This window comes from Phalacrocorax aristotelis, chromosome 9 (assembly GCF_949628215.1).
Source record: "Phalacrocorax aristotelis chromosome 9, bGulAri2.1, whole genome shotgun sequence".
Lineage (NCBI taxonomy): Eukaryota > Metazoa > Chordata > Aves > Suliformes > Phalacrocoracidae > Phalacrocorax > Phalacrocorax aristotelis.
Window position 1 is genome coordinate 19945022 of NC_134284.1, and position 21681 is coordinate 19966702.

Below are 21681 nucleotides of genomic sequence, written 5' to 3' on the forward strand. Positions count from 1 at the left end.
CATTTTCAGGATGTGCAAGACTTAATATACAAGTCTCTCTAGAAGCACAAATCACTGGTGACTCACAGCTCCTGCCGAATTCTTCTCAGTTTAGCCTTTGTGTCTGCCAGCTCAACTGCAAGGTGCTGCTTGTCTTCATTAGAAAGAGGGTTGGCTGGGTTTGCTGAAGAATCTGGACTTGGTGCTTTCAGAGGACTTGGTGGTTGCTGAGACTGCAGATAATCTCTCTCTTGAGTGAGATCTACAATGATCTGGAAATACAGAAATATGTCATGTCAAGAGATAAAGAATAATTACACATTGGTTTTCAAGTATCTAAAAGTGATTTATAAATTTTGAAAATTAGCAGCCTGGCATTATACAGAATTCAAGTGATAGCCAGGAGGGAAGGTTACACAGAGGTGGAAAGAAATCTCCACTGTGCTCAGACCACTAAAACATTCCCCTTCCAATACTCAAAATGGGCAGTCTACTTTGCTTGGAGAATTCATTAAAAACTGTAACACTAACAGTTTTAACTAACACAATCATGGACAAAAGTGTAACAGAAAATTAACAGCTTAAAGAAGGGGAGAAGCCTTCAGAGATCTGAAGGGAAAGGAGCTGATGAGTTAGCAACAGATAGGGCTGTCTTCACACAGGGGAAAAAAAAAAAACTACAGAAGACACTGGAATCCTGATGGTAAATACCAATGGAGAGTCAAGCAAGCAACCACTCAAAGATGGACCACTGAGCAGACATGCAGTGACAAAAAAATCTCAAGACAAAGTCACAGCTTCAAATATTTTGAACTTCAAACTTCACTCCACTCTTTACCAATCATTTCACCACTCTTTAGCACTTACATGAGAAAAAATGGAAAAGTCAAAATCTTTCTACAGATTTTCAGAGGTGTAGTAGAAAGGTGCAGAAGAAATAGAAACCCAGTGCACAAACAAGACACAAGAGAAGGAATGGTCCCTGCATCTGCTACTTCACATGCGCTCTATATGGGAGAGAAGTCATCGTACTTCTGTGCATTCATCTCTCTCATCAATGAGCCTCCTGAGGTGGAAAACCATATTCCTGGAGAGAGACTCTAGTTCTTCTGGGGCCATATCTGGGAGCTCCAGCCACTGCAAGTCAAAGACATTCTCCTGGTTGTGAGTCACCTAGGAACAGGAACAAAAAAGTTGTCCTTCCACTGGTTCAGTTGTAAATTTGTTTGCTGTGTATGCTGCACCCCCCAGGTTCTTCTACTGATCAGTTAAAAAATATGTCACATTTCACCAAAACCAGCTTGCAAATAACACACACAACTACCTTAACTGTAACACTACCCAGCAATTTCTGGTATTTAGAGTTCTTTGTAATTATTCAGGCCAGTTTTTAAAAGTGATCAGATACGTTTTACGACTAACAGCACTTGTGCTTGCATATTAGAAGTATGCAGCTGTTTACTACAGGCACTGAGGTGGTCACCATAGGGATTTGAAGGGACTGACCCCACAATGAACAGTTAGGCTGGTGCCTCACTGAGAGGAAGCTCCCGCTTTCAATTAATTTGCAATTTGCAGCTGATACAGCTGGGAGGAGCTGCCTTTAGTAGAAATGTCTCTGGTTGCTGCTAGCAGTGTACCTTTCAACTGCAATCTTACCCAAACTGATTTCCTCTGAATCATTTAGCAGAAATGCTAGGCAAGTCTCTCAAGCTCAATTAAAGACTGTTCCTTCTTTTACCAAAACCACGTGCTTAGCTCATCACGGTTTCTTTTTTAAAGCAGAACTATTTTTTTAACTGTTAAGAAAAAAGTACCTGTCTTATACTTTCACTATTTGTTCCTCAAATCTGAGTGTACCAGGCTTTCTACACCTGCACGCACTGACACCCGGTCACAGCCAGTGCCCACTCCCAGTGAGGTGCACACAGCAGGGGCTGTGTCCTGTGGCTTTCCTTTGGATCTCCAAAGTAAGCTGGCTCCTAACACCTACCCGTATTCCTTCCTTCTACAGAAACCTCCAAAGTCCAAGAATACTCATCATTGGATCAAACTGCTCTTTAAAAACAGAGTATATGTCAAATTTCAGCTGCAGAGTTCACTTCTCAAGACCATCTGAGCTTGGAGCCCGCAGTCTGAAGCAAGCTACTGGGGAGCCTGTGTCTCACCTACCACATGACTTGGGGACTAAGTGCCTACGCTATTGCTGCAAGGGGCACTACAGCTGCTAAGCCACACGTGCTTTTTGGAAATATCACACATGTATCTTTACAACAATTTCTTCTACATCGCCTATAATTGGCAAGCAAGGTGTTTCCCACTGCATCTCTTTAGAATTACACTGAGAATTACACTGAGAATTTAGAATTACACTGAGCCAAGTAATGTTCCCAGTGCCTATCATTTTCATCTTATAATTTGATTCCAGTAACATATTCAAACTTTTTTTTTTGTGACATTCATGAATCCATTATGAAATTCCAAGCATTAATATTTCATAGAAGAAAACCACCCGTTAAGTCAAGGAAGGAAGAGATAAAAAGTCAAAATAGACAATACAGAGAATCCCACCTCTTGAATGTGTGACACAATAGCAGCTTGGGTTTCAATGTCCAGTTGTTTTATTCTTTCAATAAACTCTTCTTTTCTTTCACACTGTTAAAAGAAAACACAAGCTGAAACAGTGCTACATATCCTAAAACCTACTGCATCATTTTTCATTTAAATGGAAAAAAAATCCCCACGTTGTTAATGATAAAATGTTCAAGATCTACACTTTGCCACAGTAGAATGCTCCATATGGAGCATGAACTGAATTAAGCATTAAATTATTTAAAATTGTTACAGTCAGTATAATTAAGGCTAAGTTAAATGGCTGTTTTTGTTCTTTAAAAACAAGTTTAACACGCAATGAGATCAAGAGGCAGGGCAACAGCCAGAGGAAGTCATCACAGCTTCATTAATGGAGCTGCACAAATGTAAACGTACATTTACATTGCATCATTTAACCTGTCTGCTTTGCTGTTTGCATTTTGCTTGGTTTTGGCAATGAAAAGAGATTCATCACATTAGACACTTTTCACATCAATGCATACTGTTGCTTGTTGGACTAAATCAACATGTGCTTTAGATAAAAAAATGGGGTTGGGAAACATTCTGGATAAAAAAATGAGTGACATTCTGGACAAACAGATTTTAATAAATCTTTTACTTAAGGCTTTTAAAAAGGCAGACATCTGCAATCTGTGTATCTGTAACTGTACACTTACAACATTATTGCCTTCTTGTAACAATCCTGCATTTTGGAGAAGTTAAGCATTACTTAGGTTTTTTTAAACTCATTTACAATGTCCTTTTGGGGCCTGCTTCTGAGTCTCAACCATTCCTCTCACTGGGAAGAACCTCAGACCCTTAAAATGGGGGCTAAGGATGCAGAGCAGCTTGCCAAATCAAACCTTTATTCTTTGTTCTGCAATGCAACAATGAGATAGTTCAGAGCAGCCATATGTAGACAGCTTTACCCTGACATAATTGACTTGACATAGCTGAGCAGTGTAAGTGTCCTAAGGCATGACAAAAACACTAGACAGACCTACAAACAAGGTCAATTATAAGCAAAGGCCAGCCCCCAACGCGTCTATTGTTTACCACCACAGAGGTTTGGTGGTCAGAACACTGATTTCTTTATCTGGTAACTGGTGTACATTTTTGGGTAGTTTCCCATATACATTGCCTGTCTATTTATTTTAACAAATGCTGCATAAAAATCCCCACATGAATATACAAAGTATCTATTAACTTTTGATTTTCTACACATAATATTAAACCAAAAGATCATGCAAATAAAATCAGGGTGCATTAAACAAATGTTTAGACTGTTAGTTTATCTATCTGGCATTAATATGTACCGTTCCCTCCGCTTTTTAAAACAGTAAGAAAATAAACCAACCACAATCTTGATATAGGAACTCTGTTCAAAGCTTATCTCTTCCCACTTTGTTATCGAAGTACACTACTTAGTTGCAAGAGTACATACCCTATGGCTGATTAAGCATTGGCAACAAATTGAGTTTACCGCTATCACAGTGTGATTCCTCTGCATTTCTTTCATTCACCTATAGTGTCTTCTCACAATTTCAGCTCACGAGCTGTCTTGAGCTGGAGGTTTGTTCCTACAGCACTGATCTCTGGTGGATTTTCTCAGTCCAGAAAGAATAACAGATTATTGAGAAATAAGATTTTTTTTTTTAATAGCCTTTAATGAATGTTCACCTGCACAGCACATCCCAGAACCAACAACAGAAGCTTCTTAATTTCATCCATACTTCTACCTAGAGAGGAAAAAAGGGAATCAGTACATATGTACAACAATTAAGTACTTGCCAGTGATCCTCTCCAAAGTATCCGCCTGAAAAGACAAGTAAGACTTTTGAATAAGTGGCTAAACAATATATGTGCCCATTATAATGTTGCCATACTTTCCATGTAACAATCCTGTTCTTATGGACTAGTTTAAAACCCCAAATCCAGCAAGACTTTTTCCTGCCTCAACATGCTATCCTTACTACATTTTCTGAAGCTTTTCTTATGAATGCAGGAAGGAAAAAAGAAAATCCTTTAAATACTTCAACACGTGCCCAATGTTTGCCCATTGTTTTGTGATTAACAAGGGTGCAAAGAGGCCCACCCAACCACCACCTCTTCCAAAACACCCCAACAAAACAAAAACACCCTGGGCAGAAGCAAAGGAGGGTTACTCTCAAAGAGCGAGCTTATCCTAAATTCTCTGCCTGTAAAATAGTTGCCAGGCTTCCCAAAGCTGAATGCCATTCTGTGCACATAAATTCTCTCTGAGAGATGTTTTAGCACATAAATTCTGCCTCTGTTCGGCATCAAAGCCTGTTCACACTTTGAAGCGCAAACCCCAGGTGCTAAGTGGGATAAAAAATGAGTGATGTGGAAGGGAGAATATGCAGCTAACCATATGCTCAGGGAGGCATAGAGGGGAGGAGACACACGCAGGTTGTTACTGCAGGGAATCCTGCTGCGATGAACAGCCCTGCCCACCGACTCCTAAGGTTAGGGGAGGGAGAACCACACAAGGGAAACTAGTGTGGCTTTAAGCCAACTCCAGATCTTGTTTCAACAAAATTAACATGGGGATCGTTGGGTGGTAAAAAAAGATTACGTATATCAAAGACAAAGGGAGGTGGAAGGCAAGTAGTTTCAATGAGTAAACAAAAAATCATTATGGAGTTAGGTTCAGGAAAAGCCCGTCCTCATCCACACTGGAGGAGGAGAGAAAAACAGGCTGTATAGTTTTCTCTCATCCCTATACATCTGCATGCTTCCTGACACAGAATGTGTAACTGTGGGATAAATGCTTTCATTTCATACCCTGCTTTACTTGGCTATTCAATTGCTTCTATCACTGAACAGACAGATACTGATTTCTGAGTGCAACTCTGTTCCTCCAACACCATGCCCTTGTAAGGCTGCGCTGGCAGAAAGTTACAGGCATGAGCAGGAGAACTGGAGTTAAACTAACTCATCAATTAAGCTGCCGCAGCCTTGCAGATGCACAAAAGCACACTGACCTAAATTACCATGGGGGTTACTTCCATTCTGAGAACCTTGCAAGCCAGCATGGCCATGTGCAGGCATCTTAGGAAATAACTTGTTTTCTGATTTCCTGATTTTAGGGCACATAAATGCACTAAACCAGTCTTTAGATGTACCTTACTTGTTAAACACTTTCTCAACAACTTTTAGGAATGTTTATCTTTAAAACGTTGCAAGAATCCCCTACAGAAATTATCAGCATATGTACGAATCAACACTAGTATTCTCAATATTCAAGTCCCACATTATTAACCATTAAGATATTGCAACCAGGAATTTTCCTCTTCTGCAGAGACAGACTTTTTAAAAGTGTGCTAGTTCATACTTCATAAATACCTGTAAACACAATATTGTTTATTACCCTGCAGAACATTTAAAAACTGTTTTTGAAAGACAATCATTCTTACTCTTCTCCTCATATCTAGCAGCATACATAGCTTGCTCTATTCTGAAAAATTACAATATAAAACTAACATTTCAGTCTGTGAAAGTCTGATTGTTCTGTATGATTCTGAATAACGCAACCTTAAACGTAGACAGCGTCACAAAAAAACTCTTAACAACAAAAGATCTGTTCCGTCATGAACAGTTCTTTTGAGGGCACTACTAGCCCAAGGAGATACTTAGAGTTTGGTCAGAAGACATTTTTTCATGAAACTGAGTTGTCATTAGAATTTCAGCATTGGATTTCATTCTGCATCAGCTTCAGAGCAGATCCAGACCAGGGATTAAATGCAGGGCATGCCTGTGGGACATGAGAGCAAGTTGGTAAGTTATAGAGAGCAAGTGACTCAAGTGTGTGTGTCATTCTCCCAAACTTACTCAGAACATCATCTCCATAAGAGACTGAAGGAGTAGCCACCAGGGTGCTTGCTCCAGATCACACCAGACAAGTGCTCTAACCCTCATGTGCTCTGGGCATCTCTATCGGTTAACAATAAATTCCAAGCTGTGCACCATGGCATCACAGCTATCCTCAGGATGACCCTAAGTGGCCTGAAATCACTCATTTTAGAAAACATCAGAGTTACTTTCCAACATCTATACCATCCTAAAGACTTAAAGCTATTTAAGCCATTCAGACACACTTTACCTCTCTGCACCAAAGGTAGTAGGCTTTAGCTGTTCTCTCCATGAGATAACAGATGGACATCAGTGACACTGCATGACCCTCTGAAGGGAAACACCTTCAGCTTTTACTGCAGGGTAACTTAGCAATGTCAACCCTGTTCTCCCACTAGGGACTAGCCTGGCCTGGCAATACCACTCAGACCTTGTCCCCACTTAGGCCCTCCCATCAGGAAGGGAAGGTAAGGCAGACATGGCAAGCCCCTTTGGCAGGGAAGGCCAAACCAGAGTTTATAGAAATTAAAAGACTCAAGGTAATCATGAGATTATTAGTTCACTACTGTTTTAAATATAACATTTGGCAGTCTGCTCTCCCCACTGGCAGCTCACACAGAAGGCTTAGCTGTCAGGATTTTTCCAAAATTTCTTTAATAATAATTATTTTATGCTTGCAGACATGCTATGCACATGTAATGAAAATGAGATTGTGCTACCCACTAGAAACACTTTTAAGGTTGAAAGGTCTACTTAGCAGATCTACTCTGCCAGCCACAAAAGTGTTTCAGAAGATCATGTGTGACTGTTTTAAAGAGTTCAGTTCCTTGGGCTTTCATTCAGAAGTTGCCTCCCACGGCATGCAGACAGTTTGTTAGCATTAAGGCACTCCAAGAACACTCATACTCAAGCTAGGTTTGAGTATCATTTTAAAGCCTTGTAGAATAATGTTATTTACAGGAGATATTTAGAAGAAATAGGGTATGAGTATGAAAAACATCTCTACCAATCTAAAGTGCTTTAGAGAGAGTTTTCAATTAAACTTTGGAATAATCCAGGAAGAGATTAATTACCCCTCTCCCCTTTCATCTTACTCACAGGAGAGCTGAGATACCACACACTGAAGTGGAGTGCCCAAGGTTACTAAATGAGGGGCAAGTACATCTAGGATTATTACACAGCGCAGCAGCTAAGTTCCACACTCAGAACACTGCACTCATCCTGTAATGCATGTTGAATAAAAGCCAGTGATCTTCATCCCCAATCCAGACACACCTCCTGAACAGCGAATGATTCTGTGACATTTTTCAAAAGGCTTGATTTGTGCTGATTTAATAAGGCGGTGAAGTTCCTTGTGCAACTGCACAGACAGGAATGTGCAAGGCTTCCTGATGCTGGCTTATTGGGATGACACAAGTCCTTCCCAGACAGCTGGGAGGCAAGTCTGCTGGGTCCACCCAGGCTTATTAGTTGACCTTACCAAGACAGCGTCCTCCTACAACCTAGGATGCAAAACACTTAGGTCTGGGACACCTCCTGGCAGACAGGTACCCACAAGCTGAAACAAATGGACAGGATTCAAACTAGGACTTAAACGGAAAGCTACTAATTAAAAAAACCCAAACAAACCAAACCCCAAAACAAAAACAAAACAAAAAACCAAACCTACACCAAACCAAGCCTAAAAGCCAAAACACACCACACCTCTTTTCTTTTACACCTTTTTGAAAATTCCAGGGCAGCTGCTGTCAGGCTGCCTGTTTGTGCCTGCGAGTGAGCCAGCCGCCTCAGGAGTGTGCAAGACCACCATCTGCTCCCAACCACGAGAGGGGGCCAGCAGGTTTTCTGGAAAATAAAGGGAGGGAAAGCCCGAGCACCACCTGTGCATCCTGGGAGCCTCCCTGTGCCAGAGCCAGGAGAGCCCTCTGCTCTCAGAGGGGACAGAGGGTGGGAAACAGATGGCAGGACTCAAGGAAAAGGCGGGCAGGGGGATTAGGAGACAACAACAAAAAAAAAAGGAGGATCAAGGTACAGAGAGAATACAGATGATTAAAAAAAATGACAGCGGGTAGGAAAGATGTCAGAGAAAATGGAAACGAGAGCCCAAGCACATGAAATCTTGAGCTTGTGATGCTTCTTTCTGCACATTTCTACTCTGATGTTCCTCCAGCGGAGGAGAGGGAGCGCCGGTGTAGGTAGTGCTACACACAGCAGCTGCTGGACGTGCGGAGAAGGTAGGAAGGGGTGAAACACACACGCGACATTTTTCCCCAACTGTAGCAACATTCTAAGTGAGAAAAGCTTGAATGCTAAATTTACACTATTGAGGCACCGTTTTGTTATTAACTTTATATTTTATGAACCTTTGTGCCTCTGGAAGATTGAGAAACAAAATGAGGAAGGAAACCAGACATGAGAAAATACCCCAGTGGGAATAGACATCTTATGATTTTAATGAAAAAGAGGTTCTACAGACACTTGTTAGCAGGGACTTTGGGTGCTCTCACTCACAAACTTAACATGTAATTTGAAAAGGGGATCTAAACAGCAAAGTTTTTTGAAGAGACAGAAATGAGCCTACTTCAGGCAAATAAAATCTCATTTCCATTCTTGGTCTGAAAAAAGTTAAAATCTGCTTCCCCCCATTAACTATGACTGTTTCAAAGAATTGATTGCCATCAGTTTCCAAGTACGCTCACTAGCTGTGTTAAACCAAGCATGTCTAGAAACCAAGAAATTACACAACACCTCTAAATTGATGTTCAGGACCAGTCCTGTGTACTGATATTCCTTCTGTGGGCACAAGAAGGAGTGGACATTTATAAGGTATGCTAAAACTAGAGATAATTATAAAAGGTCATTACAGTGATATGTATAGATGATAAATAGGCTGTTGATTCTCATATAGAGCACAGGGGGATTTGTGGTGCAGTAATGAATTGAAAAAGCTGTTCAGTAAGAAAAAACATGGAGGAAGATAAAAACAGAAAGGAAATTTAATGGTAGTAGCTGTCTATTGTACAGTGCAAAGAGAATAAATCCTGTAACACCAGCTGTATTATTCTGCAAGTCAGATTACTAGGAAAACTTCCTAAATTCTTTAAACTTCCAAGTTTCTTTTCAGCTCCCTATATTCTAAAAAACAGTCAAAACCATCTTCTTACAAATATTTTTGCAACTTTTATGCCCATACCCTAATGAACTGAAGTAGGCAAAATTGTCATGGCCTGGAACAAAATTATTTAGAGGACATGAAAGAAAGGAAATCTAAACCCAGCAGACATGTGCCATCTCCTATGCAAAAGGCGAGATGCCACTTCATTTTTAGTGGTGGCAGCTCTGTTTTTCCTATAGTGTCATGTTCAAAGCAGAGCTGCAGAAACCATCATAGTCCCAACTGTTGAGTGCCAAATGGGAGCTAAATAGCAAGAATAGCATTCTCAGCTTTAGAGCCATTCAGTTTATAATTTAATATATGTAACACCACTTTTCGCTGTGTTTTAGAAGGAAAAAGTAGAATTTGCAGATACCACTGCTGAACAGGCTCTGAAAAACACGCATAGGAAAACAATATCAGCTTGTTACAAGGATAAGTCACTGAAACTGTTACACAGTGAATCATCCTGAACGACATAACAGCTCTCTGGTCTTGGACCTATGGAGTAAATACAGTCATTAGGAGCCTTCACAGTTCAAACAGTGCTGAGCAACATTATTCCAGGAACGTGATCGTGGGGTCAGTTTTATTTCCTCTGGTCAAGAGGGACCTTTCATTCAGGTAAGTTACCTACAGGATGGGGGAAGGGAAAACTGGGATTTCATCACCACCTCTCAGATCCACCTCAGCCCTGCAGACTGCCTGCGCCTCAGTCTCCAGCTCCTAGTGCTCCCCACATTGCCCAGCACTCTCTGTGCAGATGCCGCCCCTCCAGGACTCTCCTTTCCTCTCAGTCTCTGTCCTGGACTGGATTACTGACACAGAGAAAGGTTTATTCTCTATCATTCTTGCCACTTTTAAACACTTCCCTAAAATAACTATCTCCATCATCTCTTCATACTGCTGCCAGCGCCATACTCCTTGGTTCTCCACCAGCTTTTTCTGGAGGTTCTCTGTATTTGTACTAGAAGCACCACTTCCCGTGCTGATGACTGCTTTGTCCTCGCATCTCTGTTCAATCTGCAGCCATCCTTTAGTGCTCTCACTGACAAAGAATCTCTCATTTCACTTGGTTTTCCCCTCCCAATTGCCCCAGCCTTCCTCTCACTCCTCTCTGCAAGATACTCAGTAACAAAGACATCAACCTGACAGTCACCTATCATCACTCACCCACATTGCTCACCCCAGCCTATTCCTTCACTCAGCTTTTTGTATTGTTTTACTAACTTCTCTTCAGCCTTTTCCTCCCTGTTCCCTCTTTCTGAGCTTCCTGTCAGCCCTCAGCCAGGTTCCTCTTCCTGAAGGAAGTTCTTGTTCTCCACTTCCCTAACTGTTTCTTCAGCACATCTTACCAGTGGTCATCTACCTAAGGGTAAGATTAAGATGAGCTTCTCTTGAAATCCTATCCCCTCAGACACTCTCCCCCTTGAATACATTCCAAAGAATGTACAAGTACATCTCAAGTCTTCCTTTGTTCACCACCTTCCTCTGTAGTGTCTAAGTTGGGACTGGTCTTAAAACCATTATATCATGTGGCTAAACAAGAACTTCATGTTTTTTATACACACATACCCCATCAATTTTAGACACCCAGAAGCTACATTTTTGCATTCTTTATCCTCTTCTCCCGTGTTTTGAATAATGCCAATGATAAGTCAGCAATGGATAAAATAAATTTTAAAAGATCACATTAAAGAAACAAACAAAATAAAACCACCACGTTTTAAAAGACGTCAGAAAGTGAAGCATAATTTCTGATTTTAATTAAAGGAGCTGGAAGATAGAACAGATGAATAACCAATATCTTTCCTACAACAGATGAATAACCAATATCTTTCCTACAAGAGACACATCAGGTACTTTCATCAAAGAAGAAAGATTTGAGGTGCTGACAAAAACCAGCAGGTCAATGATGGGAAATGATAGCTAAATACAGGACAGCTTTCAAGTGTGCAGCTTCCCCAGGAACCAGCACTGTGGTTACTGCATTATGAGTCTCCCACCAGCTGTCAGTCAGGAATGCCCATGACAAGAAAACAGCCGTCCTTCTCCATTGACACTTAGCCAGCAGAGATACTGCCTTGTTGGCCCAGGCATCTCTATTCACCAGCACTCTTGAAGCTAGCAGCCCAGGCTCTGCCCATTCCCCATACGACTGAGAAAAGCAACAGCTCTTGTATTTCCATTTATTTCTTTACCCATAACAGTAGCCTGTACAGGATAATTAAGGCTGTCATTGCAGATTTTAATCTGCTTGCTGTAGAAGCGGATGCCTTACCCTCAGCTTTATTTTAGTGCAGAAGTGCCAAGACTACGCGTTTCAGTGATGCAACATCTGTAAGTTAATATTCTTCTCTGATATAAACCCTTTTTTGTACATACACACACCACTGCTGCTAAGAGCAGGAAAATAAGATCTTCTGCCAAGCTTTCTGCCATTTATTTATTTTGGAGATGCTGATTACTGTGTCATTCCCCATCACTGCTGACAGGGCTCATCCAGTTTTCCTTCTTTGGTAAAAAGAAATACATTGTCGTTGGCACTGGCATGGGGCTAAGGCAGAGATAGAATGGGCATGCAAAGAAGCCCAGTAAAAACCACAGCAACAAAACCTTTCATTTCAGAAACGTGGTTCTAAGGAAAAGTCAGCTTCATTTTCAGGCTAAACAGCTTTCATTTTGTCTCAAAGACACTGGATTCTGGACATGAGCTCACTGGCTTCCAGGTCACTTTTGATGCGATACCTCACATGAGAAGATGTCCTTGCCTAGAAAACATGGCCAGACAGAGGTTTTTCTCTTTGTCGATTCTCTTCCTCACTTTTCCCAGTTTATCATATATGTATTCTTCTCTCCATTCTCATGTGTTTTTCTTCTCACACTTCATTTGCAACAGTTCTTTCACACTTTAGGGCAATTCTGCAAGGCTTTTCTGGTGTGTACGTATTGCTACAACTGAACTGATTATAAAGGCAGACAGGACAGAAAAGCTGGAGGACAAACGATTCTCCTATGGCAGACCGTACCCCAGGTCACTCTGAGTAAGGAGTGAAGAGATATGACTTTCAAGCAAACAGTTGCTGCTCTAGCTTTGGCAAGAACTAACTCACTACCACGTGTATGTGTATGACATGCAAACACACATGTATCAGATGTTTGTAAGTAAAGGTATGTAAATATAAGTACTGTGAGACTTGGAGGTACTCAGATATTTGTAGTTCAGCTAAAAATACGTACACTTTGTTTAAAAGCATGTTTGTTATTTAAGAAAATAAAAAAATTACAAATTTTATTTAGCATTTCAGAGGAGGAGGGTGAAGAATTCAACAAACTACTCACCAGAAAGAGGATCTTTGCCAATCATCAAAACATTTGGTAAATTCATTACAATCAGCTGCTGGAGGACCTCCTAAACAAAAGAGAACAACAAGCAAAGTTCAGTGTGAAGGAATTCCAATCAATCACACCACAAAGAATACAGAGCTCCATCGATTACAAAGCTTTTAACTTACTGGCAGGTCAGAGGTCACAAGAAGCCCCACTTGAGAAATCACTATTTGAAGATGGCATCAGGTTGCACAGCTAACATATACTAATCACCTCTTAACAATGGCCAATACAGAACTTAAAGGGTCCCATGGCACTAATCAGGATGAATGTGCAGCCATGCCAGGCACACCCATCAGTCATGCCTTTAGCCCAAGCATGACCTGTTTTCATTTGATGTTCAACATACAGCTGCTGTCATGTTCTAGGGTGTACCAATGCAATGGGTTCAAAGGTACCTAAGCCATTCTGTAAAGTTTGAGTAATTCAAATAATTGGTTAAATTATTGCGTGGATCTGAGATTTTAATGATGGGCTGGGGAAGTAGGTGTAGGGGAAATCTATTGAACAGACCTTGCACTGCTCAGAGAAACTGGATCTAGATTTGTTTGCATCGTTTTTAATGGGAGTGAAACAGATTTAAATATGCCATTAACCTCATTTAAAGGTCATTTTATTTTGGGGAAGACCAGGAAAGAGATGTGCATTGCTTGGTCAGGTTCAAAATTTAAATGTCAGCTGCCTGAAGCTGCTCTGAAATGACAGAATGGGCTTAAGGGGCAGGAAAGGCTACAAGCCCTGGGACAGGCAAAATGATCAAACGTGGACAAATAAATACATTGCAAAGGTGACTCTGCAGGGTAATACGTTCAGCCACGCACCCCAGTAACACACCAAGCACAGGAATACAGTTGTTAGCTTCAAACCTGCATTTACCAGCACTCAGTTGTGATGATCTGAATAAAACATTTCACAGGCAAGTATTTGTTTCGCGTAAAAAGTCTGGGAGGAAAATGATTGGGTGATTAAAGCACTGTGCTAGGATTCAGGTAACAACATACAAACAACTCTACCAAATGTTTGGCCGGTGCCTCTTCCCCATCTGTCTCCATTTCCCAACCTACCTCTAGGCCACTGGGAGGGGACATACATTGATACTTGCAGAGCATTCAGAGCCAGGAGAAAAAGTACTGCAGCCGAACACAGAAACACATTTCCTGAAACAATCACCATTCAACCAAACACTTCCCCTCCAAGCTAACCCCATTGTTATTTCTTTGCTTTCAAAGGAAAATTAAGCCTGATTGAAAGAGGAAATATTTCAGTGTGCCTGCAAGATTTGATAAGTAATCAGAGTGGATATTCTTAAAACAAACCAAAAAAACTGTTTTGGACATAACACGCTTCCCCCCCCCGAACCATACCCAAAACCTAGTCCTCAGCAGCTTCTCTTTTGTTTTGGATAAAGTAGAAATATCTCAGTGTCACAGCTGATGGGGTTTTTGGCGCTGTTAAGAAAGAAGGTTCTACAGACCTTTATGCGATGTGAAGTTTGGCTAACCAAGCACTCGCCGAGTCATTAGCCAAATACATTTTACAGTTCGTGCATTTGAGACACGTTAAACAAAAGTTTGTTTGCACCTGTTACCAAAACAGGTGCAAATCCTATTTGATTTAACAGCACATGGTTCGACTGCAATATCTGCTATGACAATACAGCATGGTACCGAGGCTTTAAACAAAAAAATTCAGAATGTGCATATACTGAAGTACTGAGCTTTAACCAGCAATTTCCATGGCAAAAAAAAAAGAGAAGGAATTGTGCTTCCAGTCACCCAGCGTGTGGAGCAGCACTGAGGCAGGAATGCATGAAGAATTTGTGTTGTCTTTGTGTAATCATCAGATCGCTAGTTATTTAACTTGCGGACACAAAAGACATTACAGCTAACCTTTATGCTGTTAAGATTCCCATGAGCTGCTTCTGTAAAATTATTTGAGTATACCATCCAACATAACCACGACTGAACACCCTCATAGCTGTTTGAGCTTAGTGTTTGTTGGCAAGAATCCAACAGTCACTGAATACAAGCAGAAACGGTCCTGAGCCTGCGAGGGGTGACTTCTTAATTCAGACTGAAAGATTCAGATTCTTGCAAGACGTGATATTCTGACCTGTTTATTTTTAAAATAAATTACTTAAACACATTACTATTGTTCTAAATGCTTTCACCTTCAGATTAGTGCTTGTGATGATAATACCTAGCTGCTATGCAGTGCAGCTCACCGGTAGATCACAACACTTTATAAAGGAAGGTCAATGTCATTGCCCTCTCTTTACAAGATAAGGAAAGTGAGTCACAGAAACAGAGTTACTTCTGTTTAATAAACTATCCTCTATTAACAGATGTGTACCTTCCACTCACACAGCTACAAGTGTGAGATAAAAATGCATTAACTGAAAGCTCTTACACTGACACTGATGAATTTAACTCAGATTTTGTCTGGGCTACAACCACAAAAAGCTAGCAAGGCTCAGCTGATACCCAATAAATGACTCAGTAGCTGGGATAATGTGACTGTGACTCAGGTCCATTGCTTAAAATCCCATATCTGGAAATACAACCAAAGTCCCTTCCCCTAACAGCAAATCGGGAATTCTTCAATTTCCATCCACTCATGAATATTTTCTTGTTTTCATTATCTGAAATAGAAATAACGCAGGTTTACAAGTACAATGCTGTGCCTCAGCCTGACCTCTCTGCTCCCCTCATGTTTTACCATCCCACACCAAGCACCCCACAAAGTCAAACCTGGTCTTCAGGCATGGATCTGTGCTTTTATAGCCTGTGAACTGGCACAGAGGACCAAAGGGCTCCACAGACCCAACCATCTCACAGGGAACAGCTACGCTGGACCTTGGGTTGACCTGGACAGGCCCCTGAAGCCCAGCCAGCAAGAGAAATGGTAGATAAAATGCAATGTTTCCCCACAAGGGCAGCAATTTACTGTATTACATAAAAGGATGCTGTAACGCTTGAAATCACACATAGCTGCAAGACACCGCATCAGAGGCAAAGAGGCATGTACATGTCCCTCTGCCTCAGGTGAGCTGCTGGAGAGCAAAGCAGGGTTTTCAAATCCTTTAAGTAGCCCACAAAAACCCACAGTACTCTGGAGAGCAACCGTACAAGCAAAAAAATTTAATTACTCCTGTGAGAAACTTTTTAATCATTTTTACAGCACAACTAAAGCTTGGTTAAAACAGTAAAGGTTACAGCAACAACATATGGTAACAATTTCCCTGATTATTAGAACAGTTAGGGTCTCAGCTGCCAGCTTTATGCCTAGACCATTAACCAACTCAGAGGCCAGCTATTGCAAGCCAGGAATCACCTCCCTCAGCCTACAGCTTGCCTTCTCTTTTTTTTTTTATTGCTGCTAATGAGATTTCCATGAAAAAATAACGTTGGTATCAGAAGTGTTATTTAAGGAGTCCAATTCAAAACAAATTCCCATCAGGCCTTAGTGCAGCATCTGTAGGTGCCTGAAATGCTCCTCTGCTAAAGATCAGGGTATTTTAAACTTGAGGAGATTTGTCCAAAATCTCAGCTCTTTTGACAGCAGCAATGGTTGCAAGAACGGATTCTTCCAGTTAACAGGTCAACACTACTATTGCAAAATATAAACATCAGCAGCCAAGTCTTACACTACTTGAGCCAGACCCCCAAATTCAGAAGATAAAGCCCACAAAGGTTTCCGCATGCAGAGTTATGTGACCCTGTATCGAGAGTGAGGGCTTTCTAAGTGAAGGTCAAACTGTGTGTTCAGTCCTTGCTTGCTCCCTCTGCTGTGCTTGCCTGCAGAGGTGCAGAGCACGAAGCAGGCTAAGACAACCACCAGATCTAAGCAACACGGGTACTGCCTAAGCCAGAGGTAAGTTTTGCTGAAAGCTGCTAGACACTCCAGGACTGGTACCCCAAGGATTCAGAAACATCATTAAGTTACCTAGAAATTGTGAGATTAAATATAATAAATGCTGTGTTCACACGAGCAGCCTTCTGGCGTAAGCACTTGCTTCACATTTTGCAAGCTCTTTGTAATCACTTTGCTAAGAAAGGAGCTTAAAAAAAAAATAGCCAAAATTCCCCTACATTGATTCTAGCAGTCAAGGGCTTTAGGAAAAAAAAAAAAAAAATCAATACTCATATGAATCACAGAATCACAGGTTGGAAGGGCCCTCACGGATCATCTAGTCCAACCTTTCTGGGAAGAGCATTCTAGACACGATGGCCCAGCACCCTGTCCAGCCGAATCTTAAGTGTCCAATGTGGCCAAGTCAACCACTTCCCTGGGGAGATTATTCCAGTGGTTGACTGTTCTCACTGAAAAATTTTCCTTGTGTCCAATCAGAATCTCCAAGAGCAACTTGTGTCCATTAATATACAAAATTCAGGATAAAATTATAAGGACCAAGTTAAGCACTTAACAAGCCTAAGAACATGAACAAACATATTCATTCCTTTAATCTAAAAGTTTCTGATTTGTTTCTGGAGTGCTGAGGCACATTTTACCTACTCTTTTTATCTTTCCAAGATCACACACACCGGATGTTTGCTCTCTGCCTCAGATCATCAGAAAAGGTACAGTGGCAGCTCTCACTCTCAAGTCACCACGGTCACATATTAACATTTTATTTACCTGTAACAAGGTAACCCTTGTAATTTTGTAGGAACAAAGTCTCCTTGGTCCATACTACACTTCAATACACATTTGCTTCTCAAAAATACACGTGCAACAGCATGGAATAAAATGGTCTTAAGGTATTATTCTTGCCAATGTAAGCGTGCCAACAGCTCTTGCAACAAATGCATTGTTAGGAAAAAAGTAAAATTATCCTTTCCATGGCTGAGACACCAGGCAAACACAAGCTCTACACAAAAACTTTCCCCTGCACTGCAGTACAGCACAGCATTAATGTAGAGTAACTACTAGCTTCTCACACAGAATTAAATTAACCTCTCCCTGAATCCTAAACAAGAAGCGAGTACTAAATAAATTATGTAAGAACACCAGCAGTCTACCGGCCACTGTAATTCAATGCTCAAGCCTAGCAATTCCATTTAAGTATATTGCTTGGCTATAAAATGCTAATTGCCCAGCTGACTGGAAGCCAAATGGTGCTTTCCTACTTAAAATGCCCATGAGGAAAAACCCTCACCAGCTTTACTTATGCCAGCAAGAGCTAATGCTACCTAGTCAGGGAATCTGGCTTACATTTCAGCTGCGACTCAGGCCAACAGAGCACGAAAGTTCAGCAGAGTCCCACCTGTGCAGCACAGCCAACATCTTTCTCTGATAACCTCAGTATGGATCTGACCTCACAAACATCCTTGGAGTGGGAAACATTTGGTGAAGGAGACACTATACGCTTAGATAAGGTCTCATCAGGACTCAGTGGCCATCTGCGCCAGCTCAGAGCCTCCCAGCAGCAGGATGGGGTGGCAGCTTTGCCCCTACACATCTTACAGTCCCTTTGGATGCTACCACAAAGACAGGCTGGGAGCTGTGTTTCCCAGCCAAGGTGCACTGCAAGTCCAAGGAACAACCGAACTCAAGCTTTTCTAAAATCAAAACTCTAAGGAACAGTGAACACTCAGGCTGAGTAAGTTTTAACGTTAAAAGATATTTTAAACAGCAAATTGAGACACAAAGGTTGTTTTTTTAAAATATGTTTCTCAAAGTTTCCAGTTTCATTTTAATATAATAATGAGAACAAGTTATTCTGTAGACTACAAGATTATGTTTTAAAAAGAAAGTACTGTCTTCCAATATATACATACTATTTTTAAGTGGGTTTTGTGTTTTGTTTTGTTTTAATTTTGCTATCATTATTTGAGGAGTTATTAATGGTGTCAGGGAAATAATTTATAGCAAGATTCTGTAAACTGTACGACAGGGTCCCACAAAAGATTAGTCAAGATGAAACAAGTTATTTCAGGGGAATGACAGGGAAGTGAGATACAAACAGATCTTCTATTGAGATGTTTTCCATGTACACCTTACCATGCGAGCACATCTGATGACAGCATGTGTGACCCAGTAGTCACTGTTTTCCTGTCAACACATTATATACATGACAAAATTTTATTAAGAACTCATCTCTGCAACAATTGTATTCGTTATGTGACAGACTAGAGGATTAACTGTCTTTAAAGGGATTTTTTTTTCCCCTGAAAACCAGCAAATTACAAAGCATGCTTCAAGACCCTTCAAGTGGAAACCCAAAAGCCACTAAAATAACTGTTGCCTCGTCTGCTGAAAATAATCAGTTCTGACAACTGTAGACTGGAATCTCAGTAGGAGGGGTTGTGAAGGAATCATACCTAGTCTTAGCCATGCTCAGCCTGTGCAGGGTACAGATAACCCACCAAATCACAAAAATACACTCAGTGTGAAAGTATACCATGTAAGATTGGGTTTTATTAAAAGAAAAAAAATCACACATATGCAATTTGGATGGCATATAAGAGTATCATATAAAAAAACCTAGAAAGGACGCAAGCACAGTGATCCACCCAATTCACTGTTATGGCTCAGGTTTTGTTACTTGTATTAGAGTAGTGCAGAGGTCAGGTCAGGAACAAAACCTGATCTGCTGCAAACCGTACAAATACATAGCGAGACATTGCTGGAACAAAGAGCTTGTATAGATATGCAAGGCATCAGTAGGCTGATGAAAAAAACAGTAACAAGCAGCAGAGGAAGGAAATAAAAATAAGATTCCATGGTTATAATGTGATCCATTGTGCACACTCTTGCTGCTTTATGAACTGGTTAAATCAACTGCTCCAGGCTGGCAGAGAATTAAATCACTCCAGACATTGGAGGACGAGGCAGGCAAAGCAAGTCCTGATAGAAACATTTGCTTTAAGATCAGTTCAAATTGTTTACAGTACACATTTTTTTACATCACATAACAGAAATTATGTATATTTAAATAAAGGTACTTTTATTATGTAAAAAGTATTTTAGGACACAATTAGTTTTACTTCTAGCCCAGTGGAATAAATAATGCAGAAGCTGCCACCCACACACACACCAGCTGCAGAACAAGTTGGTTTTTTTTAAAATCAAACTAAATACAAACTGTACATTTACTTCTAAAATATGAAATGAGATGTTCAATGGCTATGTAGCCGCAGATTTCCTACCCTAGATTCACCAAATCAAGAATAATCACTTATGTTAATACAACATTTAGCTCTATGGTTTTGCCTAGTGGCAATATTGATGTCACCCAGAGAGGAGAAAATCCAATTGTGGAGCACTGTTCTCCTGCTTTTATTACCAGCAGCACCTTTGACTAATTTACCTACTGTGCTCAAAATAAAAGGCCTATTGATTTATCCTTAACTTCTCTCTTCAAACCATGTGCAAGTGACTTAACATGTTTATAATGGTATCCTGACAAATTACTCTCAACTTCTATTTTATTTCATCTCAGATTTGTCCTGGGGTGGTTTATGCAGTAACAGGGAATATGAGATGTGCTGTGTTAAAGCCCTGTTACTTGACATTACAAATATAACCAGCTAAAATGCAATCCATCTGTTCAACACGCTTCCAGCTAATCTGTGGTGGTCTCTAAGGACCATAATAATTTAGCCTAACACACATTAAAAATAAACACCACAGGCCACCAGGACAGACTAGAAGCGCTTCTGAATCCTCTGAAACTCAGCACAAAGCACACTCACTTGTTTTAAGAGGAAGTAGTTTTTCCCATACACAGTTTGAGCATATTTTGCTGGGATAATAAAGCTGAAAGTTTCATATCAAACTCTACACCTGAGCAAGCACACTTCAGCTTTTAACACCGATGCCTGATACCAAAGCGTGTTAGCCATGTACAATTCCAAGGTACATACTCTGCTCCACTGCCCTTGTCCACTGAAGTGAGAAAATTTAGAACATTAAAATACAGCTTGCTATCAAGAAACAAACACCAACCCAATAAAAGCATTTCTAGGCAGATTAGCTATGTGTTTTCTAACATTTACCTTATTACAAGTATTTCTAAAACTTGGGGGTTTATATGGAACAGACACAGAAAGCACCTAACTGGGCACATGATACTAGTTACATGTAACAGTAGTTATACACTGAATTTCTTAATACAATTTCTATACTGCCATGAAGAAGTACAAAAATAATTAACCCAAGGCAAGCATATGGCAAGTTGTGGGACTTGTTTAGAGGTTCAGAGCTAGAGGTCTGCACTGCAACGAGTCCCAGGCTCTGAAAAAGCACCAAGAACTCCAAAGAGGCAGCCAACTACTGGAGTGACAACCACAATGCAATGCCTGAAAAAGCAGCAGCCAAAAGTACAAGAATAAAAAAGAGTTAGAGACAGGAAGATACAGGAATAGCGATTACACATCACAGCACTATTGCTTTCCCGAAGATGAATAATGAGCAGAAGCTACATAGTATGAATGTACACACATTTTACACTTTTGCCAGTATCATCAAGTCATTTATTAGCACAAATATTGCTTGAAAGAGAATGATGTATCTTGGGGGAAACTCTGCAACACAAACTGTTAATCCCAGAAGGGCAGAGGCATGTGTGACAAGAACCATTTTGAGGTTCTCTAGTACAAATATTGAAAAGTCCAATCAAAGCCATCAAAGTTTCAATTAAAAAAACAAATCTGTGAAACTAGAAAAAAATAATAAAGCAGGGAGGGAGA

General features: G+C 40.6%; 1 protein-coding gene across 5 annotated transcripts in view; it reads right to left on the reverse strand.

The window, feature by feature from the left end:
- Positions 1-21681, reverse strand: part of CCDC88C (coiled-coil domain containing 88C) — a 100278-nt gene that overhangs the window by 46806 nt on the left and 31791 nt on the right. For all 5 annotated transcript variants that reach the window (XM_075103724.1, XM_075103723.1, XM_075103722.1 and 2 more), the window contains exons 4-8: positions 12941-13010; positions 4252-4310; positions 2551-2634; positions 1012-1152; positions 67-251 (exon numbers count right to left, since the gene is read on the reverse strand). In XM_075103724.1, coding sequence (XP_074959825.1) covers positions 67-251; positions 1012-1152; positions 2551-2634; positions 4252-4310; positions 12941-13010 — 539 coding nt within the window. The remainder of the gene's footprint in view (positions 1-66; positions 252-1011; positions 1153-2550; positions 2635-4251; positions 4311-12940; positions 13011-21681) is intronic.